Below are 15,443 nucleotides of genomic sequence, written 5' to 3'. Positions count from 1 at the left end.
CTGGCTTCCGCCTGCCTGGGAACCCGCTGGCAGAAGAGGTGTCTCCTTTCCTTTGCTCCTCGCATGGCCTCTGGAGCAGGCCTTGGTCTCACTGGGGTCTCTAGCAGCTGGTGCGGCGTGGGCCTGCAGTGAGCAGGGCTGCCCCAGCCCCAGTGCTCCCTGGGCACGTCTGCCCCTGTGGGCTCTGGGGGGCTGCATACTGCCATGTCCCTGCTGCACCCGGCCCAGTGCTCCAGCCTATGCCCGCCTGTCACTGTGCCTCCTGCCGTCCTCTCCGCGCCTCCCCCCCCCATCTCAGAGACGGTCTGTCCACTCTCTGGTCCCAGCTAACGAGACGCCTGTTTGCAGGGCCTCTTCCACCGTGTTCTGCGTGAAGAGATCCCTTTGGCCAGACTCGTGAGGATGAAGCCGGAAGAGCTTGTGTCCAAGGAGCTCTCCGTGTGGAAGGGGAGGCTGACGAAGCCTGTGAGTGCGGGGCAGACAGCCTGGGGCGCGGCGGCTGCCAGGCGGGGGGCGGGGGTGACGGGGCCCCAGGAAGGGAACAAAGGCTGTGTCTTCTCTCAGGTGGCGGAGCCCAGAGTGAAGGTGCAGCAGGAGGGCAGGAAGGCGGCCGCCAGGCAGGAGGCCGTCCCCGACATGGAAGACTCCCCGCCTGTGTCCGACTCGGACGTGAGTGCCTGGGCCCCAGTCACGCAGCCGCTTTTCCTCAGGGGCTGGTCCTCGGGGCTCATGTCCCTGGCTGGCGGGGCAGCAGTGACCCACAAACATCCCTTCTTTTCCCACAGGAGCAGGAGTCGGTGCGCACCGTGCCCGAGAAGAGCGCCGCGCCCCCCCTGGACGTCGTCAGCAGCATGTTGAAGGACACGACGGGCCAGCACCGCGCTCACCTCTTCGACCTGAACTGCAGGGTTTGCACAGGTGAGCAGGGGCCGGGGGCAGTGCTGCGTTCAGAGTCGCGACCCTTCCTCCTGTGTCGCTGGTGTGTGGCCCAGGTGTAAAAACTGACGAGGCTGGGGCAGCCCCGGAGTCGGCGAGCCAGCCCCTGCCTCTGCAGGAGTGGCCGTCCGCAGGCAGGCGGGCTGCGCCCCGAATGGTGTCGGGCCCTCACTGACCCACCGCACGTGCTCCAGGTCAGGTTTCGTCAGAAGGGGAGCCGGCCCCAAAGAGGCAGAAGTTGTCGGCGCCTGCGAAGAAAGAAGAGCCCAAGTCCAAGTGCGACGGTGCCCCCTCCGAGCCAGCTCTCAGCTCCGCGAACGAAGTGGCGGCAGACATGCTGCCCAAGGACACGCCCACAGTGCAGCCCGAGGGCGCGGCCCCCTCGGGGAGGGGCCTCCCCGTGGCTCCGGGAGATGGCCACCCTGAGCCCTCTGCCCCAGAAGGGCCCTCTGGCCCAGCCCCCAGCGGGGTCGCCATGGTCACAACTGTCACCGTGTCCGGCCGAGACCCCAGGACTGCACAGAGCGCGGCGAGCACAGCCCCGACCCCCGACAGCGCCCAGCTGGCCGAGCCCCCGCAGGACGTCCTGAAGCCCCCCGTGCTGGTGCCCAAGTCCATCCTCGCCAAGCCGTCCCCCTCCCCTGAGCCCAGATACCTGCTGTCCGTCCCTCCGTCCGTCCCTCCGTCCCCGAGCATCAGGTGCGGCCTCTCCCTGTGTTTCCACTCCTTGTAGGTGAGCAGGTGGGGGGTCCACCCTCGCTCTTGCCTCCCGGGACCGCGTGGGTGTCTGAGGCACCCTGCACCGGGGGCGCCCCCGCCACTCCGAGACGGGGTCCGGAAGGCGGAGACTCCATTCATGGCCCCTGGTTCTGTCACCTGTTCCGCTGCTTTTTTTGTCATCAGAACGTCCATTTACGTCCCAGTGCTTAAAGTCGCTCTCGCGAGAAAGGCGGCTTCCAGCCGGGCCCGAGCTCACTCCCGTCCTCTGGTTGTGCCTTGCAGTGCTGCGGAGTCTCGGTCTCCGCCAGATGGGGACGCGCCGCTCTTCCTGTCCCGACTCAGCACCATCTGGAAGGGTTTCATCAACATGCAGAGCGTGGCCAAGTTCGTCACGAAGGCCTACCCCGTCTCGGGGAGCTTCGACCACCTCAGTGAGGTGCGGGTTGGGCGTGTCCGGGTGGGTCCACCAGGCAGGCAGTTTGGACAGAAGTTCCAGCGAGACCTTGGGCCTCCCAGCTTCTAGTGAGCAGCCAGGGTCCATCCCCCCTCTCCCATGCCACAGTCAGGCGCTGGCCTGCTGTGGGGCATGGCCTCACCCGCAGTGGACAGCAGGGGCCCTGTGCCCTGGGCGGGCAGCAGCCGGCACGGCTGGGATATGCGTGTCCCTGTCAGGAAGGTGCCGGCAGTGTCCGCCCTGGCGTGCGGTGTGTCACGCGGCTGTCCTCACCCCATGGGCTGGGTAGTGTGGGTCCCCACGTCAGAGAACCAAGAAGTGTCCGAGACGACGAGCGCCACACTCTCTGCCACCACTGTGGCCTTCCCAGTGCACCGGCCGGGGCCCCGCGTGCCCGTCACTCAGCACGTCACTCGGCGCCGTGTCTCCTTAGGACCTGCCTGACACGATTCACATCGGAGGGCGGATCGCGCCGAGGACCGTGTGGGACTACGTCGGCAAGCTCAAGTCCTCCGTGTCTAAGGTACGTGCACGGGCAGCCTTCGCCCACAGGAGGAGGAGCTCTGCCCACCCTCCCCGTCCTGGCGGCTGGAGAGGCCAGCCTGCTGCCTCTTGGCCGGTTCCAGGCAGAGTGGGAAGCCCCGCCCTGACTTAGCCCAGGCCGTGCAGGTCGGTGTGAGCAGGCGGTCGCTCTCTTGCCTGCTGTCCCTGCAGGCGAGGCGTGGGGCGTCTGCGCAGACTCTGCTCTGGAGGCCGGGTTGCCCCGGCCGCAGGCTCAAGGGGCTCTGCCGGCCTGCGCGGGGGCGTCTCCGCGGCTCCCCTGCGCGGGGCTGTCTCTTTGCTGCAGGCGCTGCACGGCCGGGCAGGGGTTGGAGGGCCAAGGCCGCGAGCCCAGTGCTCCGCCTGCCGGCCCGTCCCTGACAGCGGGGTGGCGGGGCTGGGAGGTTCAGGTCAGAGCCCCGCACCCCCTCGTGTCGACCGCGGCCGTTTCTCGGCACCGCGGCCCACACACCGCCCCGTCTGCCGCAGGAGCTGTGCCTGATCCGCTTCCACCCGGCCACGGAGGAGGAGGAGGTGGCCTACATCTCCCTGTACTCCTACTTCAGCAGCCGCGGCCGCTTCGGCGTGGTCGCCAACAACAGCCGGCACGTCAAAGACCTCTACCTGATCCCCCTGAGCGCCGAGGACCCGGTGCCGTCCAGGCTCTTGCCCTTCGAGGGGCCAGGTAAGCTCTGGCTTCCGGGGGCAGGGGGAGTCGGGCCCCTTGGGTCACGTGGGTCCCCATCCCCGACACCGAGTCTCCCCCTGCTGACACGGGGACAAGCCACCACCCACTGTCTGGGAGCAGGCGGGTGCATAGGGCAGCAGTTAGCAGGGAGACGGCGCTGGGCTGGGCCCTGGCCTTTGGCGTGAGTCAGAAAAGCTGTACGAAGGGAAAGACCAAGGCATCCAGCCTCTCATGGCCTGGGGTCAGTGCCCGGCTCAGGCACACAGGGCCTGGGGGTGAGCCTGGGAGGAGAGGAGACCCGGCCGCTGGTCGGTCACCGGTGCCTGCCGCGGCCGGGCTTCTGTCGGGGTGCAGCCGGAGGTGCGCAGGCCCCGGGCTGGTGCCGCCCACCTCCGAGGTCAGAGGGTTCCTCTGTCATTTGCAAGATGCTCTGTGTTCGCTCCTTCCTTGCAAAGCGCTGCGTTTAAAGGGCCACCTAGAAACCAGCCGTAGAGACAGTGGAGACTTGTCCAGGGGGTGCGGTCCGCAGGCCCAGCTCCCTGCATCCTGCGAAGCTGGTGGAAGGCACCCAGAGGGACATGGCTCCTCGGCTTCGGAGGGCTCTGTCCTCCAGGCGGGGCCAGGCACTCCCAGCAGGCCTTGACTGGGGACCACGTGAAACACAGGGTGGGCTTGGTATGCCCACTCCAGAACTGGGTCCTCGGGGGCATCGGGCCCCTGGGTCAGCCTTTGCTGGCACCACACACGGCTCTGTGTCCGTGCCACACACACCGGAGGGGCCCAGGACATGAGGATGTCACTTTCCTATGCTGGGGGGTGAAGAATGGCCCCTGGCAGGTGGGGGGAAGAACTCGGTGGGGGTCCGGGCCGTCAGCTCTGAGAACAGCCATCCAGCTGCCTGGAAGACCGTGAGGGGGGCACCCTTGCAGGTGAGGACACGCTGACCCCTCGGATCCCACCTCGGGTCAGTCTCAAGTGGGGCGCTAGGGGCCCAGGGAGCTACTGGTGGGGACAGAGGTGGTCTGAGCACAGGACCTTGGTGTATGCGGAGGTGGGTGGGCGGGCCCGGCGCTGGGCCCCAGGGCAGCGGAGATGCCATCCTCCTGCCTCTGACCTGCTGTCCCGGCTGCAGGGTGAGAGGAGAGGGCTACCCCCACAGTGGGGAGCTGACCGCAGGACGTGCTGGGGACTTGGACATGCCCCGAGGGGACACCCAGTGGGCCCGAAGCTTCTTATCCCCCGTAAAGGAAAAACAGCATCAAAGGCTTTAGAAACTGGGACGTTCTTGCCCCTAAGCTCTCCCAGGTTTTTTTTTAAAGGACGGGCTTCCTTCTGAGCCTGTGGATCCAGTACGTCCCTCCGGTGCCCTGGTCTGACCCGTGTGCATTCACACCTGTGTGCATTTGCACGTCCCACACCAGTAACACCTGGGCTCCCGGCCAGGGTCTCTTCCCCACCCTGTCACACGCACGGCAGGACTTTCACGCTCCTGTGCAGTGTGCGTGTGTCCTGGTTCCTCGCTCTGTGTGTGTGTGTCTTGCGTGCACGTGTGAGCCTGCGGAGGGAAGGCCGGGAGGGGGTGTCCCTGTGGTCGCCGTGGTCCCTGCCTCCCAGCGCCGGTCTCGGCACAGCCTCAGGGTGACGGTCACGTCCCTCCGCAGGCACTGGCCCTGTCACCCTCAGCCCTGTCACAGCCCCGTGCTGTCTGTGGTTGTCACTCTCCTGAGGTCACACCCAGTGAGTGTCAACCAGGGCTGGCTGTCCCCAGGCCTGCACTCTGCCCACATCTGCTTTCAGGGGGGACACAGTGCCGGCTTTGGGAGCTGTGGTCTGCGTGGGCCCCTCCCACCGCTGGGGGGAGAGGCTGCTGCGAGGGGGTGCTGACACGCATGCGCACAGGTGCCCCGGCCTCGCCCGGGACTGGGAGACGGGCCGCTGAGCCCTTGCTGTCCGCGCAGGAGCAGCAGCGAAGACAGTGCGGGTGCACCCACACTGCCGGACCGAGCGTTAGCTCTCGGCCGATGCACCTGGACGGTGCTTATCCTGGTCACAGCCATCAGCAGCGCGGGCCCACTGGCCGTGACTTCCACACCGGCCACCGGGGAACCTGCCTCCTGGGGGGGGACCGCGTCCGCCATCCCAGTTTGGTTGATGTTGCGTTTGGGTTCTGTGGTGGGTCCCTAGTCCACAGTTGAGCGTTCCGATGTTCAGCTTCTGTTGCCGCTGTGGCCTGGGCTCGGGCTGGAGGGCGGTGCCTTCCTGGTGTGCATGCCCAGCAGACACCCAGCTCCTCCCCGCACCCTGCCCCCCACCCCCCGGAGCTAATCAGTGCTGCGCCCCCTGCCCCGCCGCCTCTGCCACCCTGTTGCCTGAGTATTAGGGGCACTTCACAATGGGAGTTCTGGCAGTTGGGGTGAATTTACTTGCAAGCGAACCCTTGGTCTGGGGTTTGGGACCCAGAGGTAAATGTCTTTTGCAGTGAGTTCCTCAAACGCTGGACTGCATCTCGCCCAGACTCTGGCTTCCGCCCACAACAGCCCCGCTGCCGCCCTCACTGAGCTGGGCTCATGCTCCAAAACCTGCGTCTTTTGTTTTTCAGGCCTCGAGTCACCTCGTCCCAACATCATCCTCGGGTTGGTGATCTGTCAAAAAACAAAGCGCCCTTCCACTGCTGGGGAGCTGGACAAGACGGAGGAGAAGCGGGCCCGGCTGCAGGCTCCGGGAGAAGCGGACCTGGCGGGCTGCCCCAGAATGCCTCCGGCCTCGCAGTCCGACAAGAAGCCCCCCAAGTATCAGCTCGGCTCTGGGGACACAGCTGTCAGTGGCACCCCCCCGGGGTCCCCTCCACCGCCACCCCCTCTGCCAGAACCACCAGCTTCATCCTCATCTTCCTCATCGTCTTCCTCATCATCTTCATCCGTGTCGAAGACTCTGCCGTCCCTCAAACCGGGTTCCACCGGTACCATCCCGGCACCGGCTGTCCCGGCAGCGGTCACGGCAGCCGCCGCCTCTGCCTCCAAGACGGCCTCGCCGCTGGAGCACATCCTGCAGACTCTGTTTGGGAAGAAGAAAGCATTCGACCCCGCGGCCGTGGAGCCCCCGGAGCCCGTGCCCGCAGCCCGCCCAGATGCCAGGGTGGAGAGCGGGCTGCCAGCAGCGCCGTTGCTGGACCCCATTGTCCAGCAGTTTGGCCAGCTGTCCAGGGAGCGGGCGCTGGAGGAGGAAGAGGATGACAGGCCATATGACCCCGAGGAAGAGTACGGCCCCGACCGGGCCCTGGATGCTCAGCCCGGGGGTCGAGGGAAGCGGCAGGGTGCGGAGAAGGCCCCCGAGAGCACCGAGCGTGAGGAGGTGGCCTACGACCCCGAGGATGAGACGATTCTGGAAGAGGCCAAAGTGACCGTGGAGGACCTGCCCAACAGGATGTGCACGGACACCCGGGGCGGCGGTGCCGCCGCGCCCTCCCTGGCTGAGCAGCAGCAGATGATCGAGGAGCTGAACCGGCAGATCGAGGAGCAGCAGCGGCAGGTGCAGGAGCAGGAGGAGGCCCTCAGGCAGCAGCGGGCCGCCGTCGGGGCCTCCATGGCCCACTTCTCCGTGTCGGACGCCCTGATGTCGCCGCCTCCGAAGGCAGCGCTGCCCAAGGCCGAGCTTTTCCCTCAGGAGCCACAGGCTGTTGGAAGGGCAGCAGGGACCCCCAGCAGTCAGGGGCCCGGGCCGGGCTCAGACCCACGACAGAATCGAGACCCCCGGCAGGCCCGACGGCTGGCCGCGGAGAGCGGTGAGGGCGAGAGCGCGAAGGCCCCCGCCGGCAGCACGCCCGGCACCCTGCCCTCCAGAGACGTGCCCAGCGGGGCCGCCGTCAGTCAGGGGCTGGCACCTGCCCCGGAAGAAAAGGAGCCGAGCCCTCCGGCCTGGGCTCCAGGGGACGAGGCCTCCCGGCCCGCCAAGCAAGAGGGCGCCACAGGGGAGCCCTCAGAGAGCCGTGGTCCACCGCCCACACATGGCGGCCCTCCCCTGGCAGGCAGCCTTGGCCCGGCCCGGCCCGCCCGGAAGGTGCTGCTGCCCACACCGCCGAGCGCCGCCTTCCCACCCGGCTTCCCCGTGCAGAGCGAGGGGCAGAGCTTCGGCTCCCCTGCGGGGAGGGACCCCTTTCTGAATCCAGCCGTCGTGTCTCAGGACAGAGCCTTTGGCTCGTCCCCATATGAGGGCCTGAGAAATGCCCCGTTTGCTGACAAGAGCGACCGCTCAGCCACTGAGACAGAAGGAGACAGAGAGCCCCCAGGCAGACCGGGCGAGGGGCCCGCCACCGGCCCCCCGCCGGGGCCCCAGTTCCAGGGCCAGCGTGAGCCCCCGCCCCGCACTTTCGGAACGTCAGGACTTCACGGCCCCAACTTCCCAGGACCACGGGGGCCTGCGCCCCCCTTTTCAGAAGAGAATGTCATTTCTAACAATGATGGTCCGAGAGGCCCTCCTCCGGCCAGATTCGGGGCCCAGAAGGGGCCCATCCCTTCCCTGTTCTCAGGGCCACGTGGGCCACCCCCCTATGGGGAGAGCAGGGGCCCTTCCCCCTCGCACCCTGGGGGGCCCCGAGGGGCAGCCCCACCCCCATTCGAAGAACGTAAGGACCCGCATGGGGGGACGAGAGAGCTGGAGGCTCCTTACGGCGATGCAGCTGGGGCTCCTGCCCCGTTTGAGGGTCCGGATCAAGGCCCCCCGATGGGAAGCAGAGGCCCAGGCCCATTCCAGTTTGGGGGCCCCCGGAGGCCTCTGCTGGCCCAGTTTAAAGGGCCCCGGGGAGGCCCCCCTCCCTCCCAGTTTGGAGGTCAGAGAGGACCACCCCCTGGCCATTTCGCGGGCCCGAGGGGGCCGCATCCTAGTCAGTTTGATGGACCTAGAGGACAAGCAGCAACTTTCATGCCAGGACCCAGGGGCGTTCAGCCTCAGCAGTTTGATGAGCAAAGGGTCAACTCCCCGCCCAGGTTTGCCACCCAGAGGGCTCCGGGACCCCTCCCATTTGGGGGCCCTCGTGGGTCTGCACCTTTTCCCGACAAAAATGAGCCTGCCCCTCCCCGGTTCCACTTTCAGGGCCCTGCCCCTCAGGGGGTGAAACCAGCGCCCAGGCCCCTGCTGGAGCTGCCCAGCCATCCGCCCCAGCACCGCAAGGACCGCTGGGACGAGGCTGGCCCAGCCCCCGTCCTGCCCTCCGGGACGCCGGGCTCGGGCCCGGAGGCTGAGGCACAGTGGGCCGCACCCGATTTCCGGGAGGGCAAAGCCCCCGAGTACAGAAACCAGGCGGGCCCCAAAGAGAAGCCGCTGGAGGAGCCCGAGACGCAGGCCGAGAGCCGGCAGGGCCGCGCCTTTGAGGACCGCAGGCGCGAGCGTGGCCGCAACTGGAGCCGAGAGCGGGACTGGGACCGAGGACGCGAGTGGGACCGGCACCGGGAGAAGGACTCCTGCCGCGACCGCAACAGGGACCGGGAGCGGGACTGGGAGCGGAGCCGTGAGCGCAGCCGCAACAGGGACCGCGACCGTGACCGGAGGCGGGACCGAGAGAGGTCCCGGAGCAGAGACCGGGACCGGGCCCGAGAGCGAGGCCGGGACCACCGGGACCGCAGCAGGAGCAAGGAGAGCGTTCGGGACCCCAAGGCTGAGGCCGCCCCTCGAGGGGCTGACCCCGCCCCCCACACGTAGGCTGTCCCTCTGGGTCCCTCCCTTTGAAAGCCAAGTTCATAGAATGTGTTGGACAAATCGGTTTTGAAATCGCTATGAACTCAGATGAATAGAACATTCTGGACTTCAGAAATTACTGTAATTTTGTGTATAATGGTTTCTTACAAATTTCCCGTCTTTACAATTCTGACGCTTTTTTAAAAAAAACTAAAGGACTCTTAACATTTCCATTGAGAATTACCGAAATGGGAAAGTGTCTACAAAAGCATATTGCTTTTTCAGATCATACTGTTATCTTTTCCAGCACCTGACCGGGTGAGTTGGGGAATTTCCGTGGACCTCAGCGCCGCCACGAAGCTGGGAGCGGGCACGGCCGTGCCGGCGGCCCGGGGCCGGCCCACACTCGGGGGCGGTGGGAGCAGCACTTGCTGGTGCGTTTTTCTTTTTTCCTAAAGAAATTTGACTTACAAATTTCAACCAGGAAACAACATGTTTCTTAGTTTTGCTCAGTTTTTATATATCACCTTATACTTTTTTCTCTCCAAATTAAAAGCAACATCTGAGTACAAATTGTCACATTTTAAATAACACTTGATTGGAAAAGGCTTCCAGTTTTACCCAAAAGTGAGGAGGCAGACCAATGACGTGGACTTGGAAGGGCGGGGCTCTCTGACCGCAGCCGTCAGGAAGGCGCCCTTGAGCTTCGCCTTCTGCCCGGTGCCTCCCGTGCCCCGGGCGGGGGGAGAGCGCTCCGCTCCGGCCACGGCTGCCAGGGCGGCTCTGGGAGTGAGTCTGAACGCGAGCGCGGCCCTCGGCACCTGCGCTTCCTGTGGAGGGCGCGACGAGAAACCCCTGCTAACTCATTCGGCCGTACAAATAACACTTTGATGTTTTTTTACATTTTCATAAACTTTTGCAGATGTACAATGAGAGGTGTCCTCTGCTCTCCGGGGTCTGTTCTTCGTTGCGCATCGCTGCCCACCCCCCTTCCTCCTGCAGACGCAGGGCCGCCCGGTGAGGCCCCAGCGGCGAGGGGGGGGGCCACTGTGATCAGTGGGCATCCGACCACCACGGTGTCCAGTCCCAACAGCTAATACGATGTGAAGGGTTTTTTACATGTAAAACAGATTTTTCTAATTTAAATACACAAATGTAAAAATCAAGTGTGTTTCCTTAGGTTGACTCAATAGATTTTTCTGTAAATTGTATTTTATATGGCAAAGTATTATATCACTGTCCATTAGCACATGGAACTTGGTAGGTTTTGTTACTTGAAGTAGAATAAACATCGATGAGGCTTTCTGTCCGTGTGATCGCGTCCTCTCCGTGGTGGGGGGTCGGGGCTGGACGGGACACCTCGGCCACCCCCCAGGTGCCAGGTTTTGGGGCATGTGCGGGGGCGAGTCCCCTTACAGCTGGCAGCCAGAGGCACCTGCTTCAGGGAACTGTTGCGGTGCCGCCGGGCAGGGTGGGACGGAGCTCCCTATGGCGGTGGTTGGGCAGGCGCGTGGCTAGAGGCCCACAAATGAGGGGGCGCCACGGGGCAGGCAGACAGCAAGGCAGGGTTCCTCAGTGGAGGGTCAGCCCAGGGCTCAGCCACCAGCCTGTGGCTTAAATGAGCCTCTGGCGGGGAGCCCGGGGGGAGGCGCAGTTGGTGGCCCGGGATGGGTGCCTGAGGCTCGTGGTGGCAGTGGCAGGGCCGTGGGCAGGCAGCTCCCAAACCTACACACAGCCACAGCTGCCCCTGGGAGGAACAGCCACAGCAAGGCTCTGTCCTTGAACCCCAGACGGGTGGACAGCCACACATAGTTGACCTGGATCTGGTGACCCTGGAGCTGGAAGTTAGCTTCTCCCCGGGCAGGGGCAGCCTGCACAGCTGTGGACGGGGACTGGAAAAGGAGCTGGCCTGGGGCAAGACGGCCGGCCCCACCCTTGCGGGCTCCGGGCTGAGTGTGCAGCCAACCCGCAGGGGGACCCGGAGCCGGCCTGCAGTGCCGGGCACCGCAAGGGGACCCTGGGGCCCAGCAGTCCCCACTGCCCACAGGGCACTCCCAGGAGGTGGCAGAAGACCCTCCAAGGCCTTCGGGGGCCAGCTGCCAGTTCTGGGGAGCCCCGACCTTGGAGGCAGCACCCATTAGCCAAGGTTCTGCCGAGCGCCGACGCTGAGGACCCAGAAATTCTCGGCCCTGTGGGCCTCTCCCCCGCCAGTCTCAGCTGCACTCAGCCCGAAGCCCACTTTGAATGTGCTCCATGACGCCCTCCATGTCCAGCTGTCCAACATCCCCCGTCCCCTGCTGTCCTCCGACTGGGACCCCACGTAGTGTCAGGCAGGGCTCGGCATTCTGGGGACCTGACTAAGCGAAGGGCATGGCTTGAGGATCTGGCTCAGGCCCCTGCAGTGGCGTTTGCCCTTTGGGGAAGTCCCCAGGGGCTGCCACTCTTGGTCACTCCTGGTCTCTGCGGTCCGGCCGCCTCGGCCACCGTGAGGGAGAAGGAAGCAGCAGTTCCACCAGAAAGCTCTAGGTGCTGGGGCCTCCGCCCGTCCCAGCTCCCCACACACCAGCACAGGGACAAGGGGAGAAGCGCTGCCCAGGGAGGGGACACAGCGGGGACCAGGCTATGGCCCAGGTGCTCCTGCAGGAGCCGGGGCCAGCAGCACAGTGGCCGATCGCACTGTGCCCACCTCACATTCAGGTTGGCCAGGCTGTGTCCTGGGGTGGCTTCTGCCGAGGAGGGTGTCGGGGGTGTTCGTGAAAGCCAGGAGCAGCCCTGGCTGGCGTAGCTCAGTGGATGGAGCGCTGGCCTGTGAACCAAAGGGTCACCAGTTCAATTCCCAGTCAGGGCACTTGCCCGGGTTGCGGGCCAGGCCCCCTGTTGGGGGGACCAGTTAACGTTCTCTCACCCTTCAGTATTTCTTTCCTCTTTCTCCCTCCTTTCCCCTTTCTCTGACAATAAATAAAATATTTTTCAAAGCAAATTAATAAAATTGCCTTTGAAAGGGAAGAAATTCAGGTGGTGGACGAGATTCCAGACAACACAGCAGGGTGTCTGACGGTGGTTCCCACAAAGGACTCTGAGCAGAGTGGGGTTTTTTTGTTTTTTTTTTTTTAAAGATTTTATTTATATTTTAGAGAGGGTAAGGGAGAGAGAAAGAGAGGGAGAGGAACATCAACGTGTGGTTGCTTTTCTACTGGGGTCCTGGCCCACAACCCAGGCGCGTGCCCTGACTGGGAACTGAACCAACGACCCTTTGGTTCGCAGGCCAGTGCTCAACCACTGAGCCACAGCAGCCAGGGCTGAGCAGAGCGTTTCAAACAGTGGAAGCCCGGCTGGGAGAATGGTGTGAGGTGCCCACTCTGAAGGGGACAGAGGTGTCACTGCCCTACGTACCCTGTTTCCTGCACCTTCTTCGACACGTGTGAAGGGGGCCTGGCTGGGAGCTTCTGGATGCTCGCCCACACCCTGCACGGAGGGTGTGGGGCTGCTCCTGGGTCCCAAGCCCTGATGTGACTCCAGGTGGCCAGTGTCCTCCCCCAGGGAGCATCCGGCAGTGCCGCCCTTCGTCCTGGAAAGCCACTTCCTCCCTCCATTTGGTCCGTGGAAGCTGTTAACCTCTTCTTTCTCCTGCATGTTTGGGGCTCGGGCTGATATCTGTGCAAAGGAGCTGTGTGGCGGGCTCTCTGACACCCCCACCTGCCCACCTGGGTGCCTGCCCACCTGGGTGTCCCTCACCTCCAACCTGATCACCTGGGTCTCTGTCTCCTCTGACCTGCCCACCTGGGTGTCTGTCACCCCCTACCTGCTCACCTGGGTCTTGGTTCCCCCCCGCCTGGGCTTGCGGGCCTCATCACTGAGGTCTCTGCAGAACCCCCGGGAGCTGAGCTCGGGGTCTGGAACCCCTGTGGGGTGTTCTCGCCCTGTGTTGTTTATGAGGCCAGCCCAGTGAAGCCAGGCCGCCCCCTGGGCTCAGTTCTGGATGAAAGACGGCTCGGAGCTGTGTCTGTGAGCACCCACCGGGAGTGGGGACAGAAGACGGCCTTGCTTCTGATTGTTGAACAGCCAGACAGTCGCCATCTCGATTTTCCTGTCTCTTCTGGGCGTGGGGGTCTCACTGTGCTCCGACATTGCCATTCTACGTGGGGACTCTGGTCAGCAGCGAGTGCATTAGTCTGGGGGGTGCGCTGCAGGAAGACGGTGCCCCCACACATTCCCTGCCCCTGGGGCCTGCTGGCTTAGAACCTGCTTTCCCACAAGTCCCTGGGCTGTTCTGTCAACATCGGGGGCCGAGTCCTTCTGTGTATTTCATGGTTTTGAGGCAGGAGACGGTCAGGACGGAGGAAATTCGGCAGGCGCCCAGCGCTCAGACGAAGGACCCTGTTCCAAGACCAGTTCCTAAGGAATGGAAAAACCGCGGGTGCCCCAGGGCTAAGATAAAGGACAGGGCGGGGACCCTGTTCCAAGACCGGTTCCTAAGGAATGGAAAAACTGCCGGTGCCCCAGGGCTAAGATAAAGGACAGGAGGCAGCACAGGGACCCGGTTCTAAGACCGGTCACCCCCACTTTCTGGAAAAGCACTGAATCACGGTGAGTCATGACTGCACCTGCGCAGAAGATGCCACCTGGCCCCTGCCTGCTTCGTTATAATAGTGTTACGATAAATCAGCCTTGTGGGACCCCCTTCCCTGGTGGCCAATCAAGGGAAATCATGGGAGACCACAGGCACAGTAGCTTTAAAGTAATAGAACTACTCACACACACAATAAAACCCAGCCAAAACCAGCCAGGACATATGCGCCCTTTAAGAACAGAATCCAAAACTGTACTTGAAAAATAACTAAATAAAATTAAAAAAAAAAAAAAAAAAAGAACAGAATCCCTCCAGGCCCTGAGGTCCATCTCTGCCTGGAGCCGGCCTGTTTCCATGTTTTGCGGAGCGTACAGGCGCTCCATCAACCTGCTCTCACTCTTTCCGCTATCAACTCTCCATGTGCTCGGTTCAATTCTTTGTGATCACCAAGAACCTGGTTCCCTGTGCCCACTTGTGACAGGCTTTGGCGAGCCACTTGCAGAGTGGTGAGGCCCCCTTTGCTGCCCTGGCGCCCAGGGAGGCCCCTTTCCACTGCCGTCTACTGTGCTTTGGTGAGTCTGACGTTCCCTGATGGAAGGTTGGCCGCTAAACTGCGGTCACAGGTCAGGCAGTTAAGAGCCACAAGGCGCCCGCCCCTGGAAGTCACCCGAGATAGGATAAACCAGGCGTGGAACGGGGGTCGGCCTCAGCCCCTGCCAGGTGTGAGGAAATGTCCCCACCCCGGCAAGGCCCACTGTGAGAGCCACGAGACGTGGCCCCGCCCGCAGGCGGACCCCCCGCAGACGTGGTCTGCCCTTCCCTTCGGGATGTCAGTCGCCGCCTCGCCTGCACTCGGACTGCCTCCCCCAGGCTCCTCGTCGGGTCCGCAGGTGGTCCTTCGCCCCGTCCTCCCCGGCTGACGTTTGGCCTCTACGCCCGCACCTGTGCCCCATCTGCCTTTTGTGTAGGAAGGGTCCCCGCTGTCTTTGTGCCCAGACTATCTGTTTGGGGGCCACTAATCGTCGCCAAGTACAGTTGCAGGAATGGGCCATTCCCATCTCCGGCAGGCACGTGCTCTCTGGGCCAGCGGAGTCGCTCGCCGGGTGCCTCCGGGTCATCTGTCACCAGAAACGGTCACGTGAGCCACTCTTACCCAAGTACTTGAATTTTAAGTTCTAAGGTGGTTGACTCGCCCCTACAGGGGTATTTTAATTTCCCTCTCCGCCCACCATCCTGCTGTGAGGTCCCCCCTCCAGTATGACAGGGAGATGAAGACACCTCTTGAGGTCCCTTCTGGGGAAGTTTCAGATGCACGTACAGTTTCTTACAGCTCTGGAAAAGTCAGGTAGAACACCTGAGGGTCTTCGTGATTTAATGGGAAAGAGTCATTTTCCAATGAGATCATCTTGGTGCCCCTCTTGGTGGTTAACGGGGCCAGAAACTATTTTGCTAGCAGGACACCTTTTTTGCCCCAGACCCAAGGGCTCCCGGGAAGGTGAGGGTCTGCCCAGGTGGAGGAAGTAGGGATGGAAACACGGCCAGGCCGCCTGGGTGGGGCAGTGGGCCTGGGGTCGTCAGGATGACAGGCAACCGACCAAATTGGCTGGCCAACTTGGTCATGCTGGGCTGGTTCCTTCTGCCCGGACCCTCAGGAGGACCCTGAGTCCTGCAAATGGTGTCCAGGGACCTCACAACCTCTGAATTACACAGAGAAAGAAACAGATGCGGGCTGTGGAGGGCCTCTGGAGCCTTTTAGGTTTCTGTCGGCCACACTCACTAGGCTTTCTTTCACCAGGGACATCTGGGCGACGCCCTGCGGCCGCCGGGAAAGCCCCTGAGGCAGGCACGGGGGACGCCTCTAGATT

At 63.5% G+C, this 15,443-nt stretch overlaps 1 protein-coding gene across 3 annotated transcripts in view; it reads left to right on the top strand.

The window, feature by feature from the left end:
- Nucleotides 1–10,313, top strand: part of DIDO1 (death inducer-obliterator 1) — a 43,036-nt gene extending 32,723 nt beyond the window's left edge. For all 3 annotated transcript variants that reach the window (XM_037153575.2, XM_037153576.2, XM_037153574.2), the window contains exons 9-16: nt 349–465; nt 565–669; nt 786–918; nt 1,131–1,635; nt 1,939–2,092; nt 2,544–2,633; nt 3,140–3,335; nt 5,938–10,313. In XM_037153575.2, the coding sequence (XP_037009470.2) occupies nt 349–465; nt 565–669; nt 786–918; nt 1,131–1,635; nt 1,939–2,092; nt 2,544–2,633; nt 3,140–3,335; nt 5,938–9,032 (4,395 nt within the window). In that variant the 3' untranslated portion in view covers nt 9,033–10,313. The remainder of the gene's footprint in view (nt 1–348; nt 466–564; nt 670–785; nt 919–1,130; nt 1,636–1,938; nt 2,093–2,543; nt 2,634–3,139; nt 3,336–5,937) is intronic.
- The last annotated feature ends 5,130 nt before the right edge of the window (nt 10,314–15,443 follow it).

The sequence above is a fragment of the Artibeus jamaicensis genome, unplaced genomic scaffold (genome assembly GCF_021234435.1).
Source record: "Artibeus jamaicensis isolate MK-2021 breed Jamaican fruit bat unplaced genomic scaffold, CSHL_Jam_final contig_685, whole genome shotgun sequence".
Lineage (NCBI taxonomy): Eukaryota > Metazoa > Chordata > Mammalia > Chiroptera > Phyllostomidae > Artibeus > Artibeus jamaicensis.
Note: the sequence above shows the minus strand (reverse complement) of the source record. Positions and strands in the feature narration are given on the sequence as shown.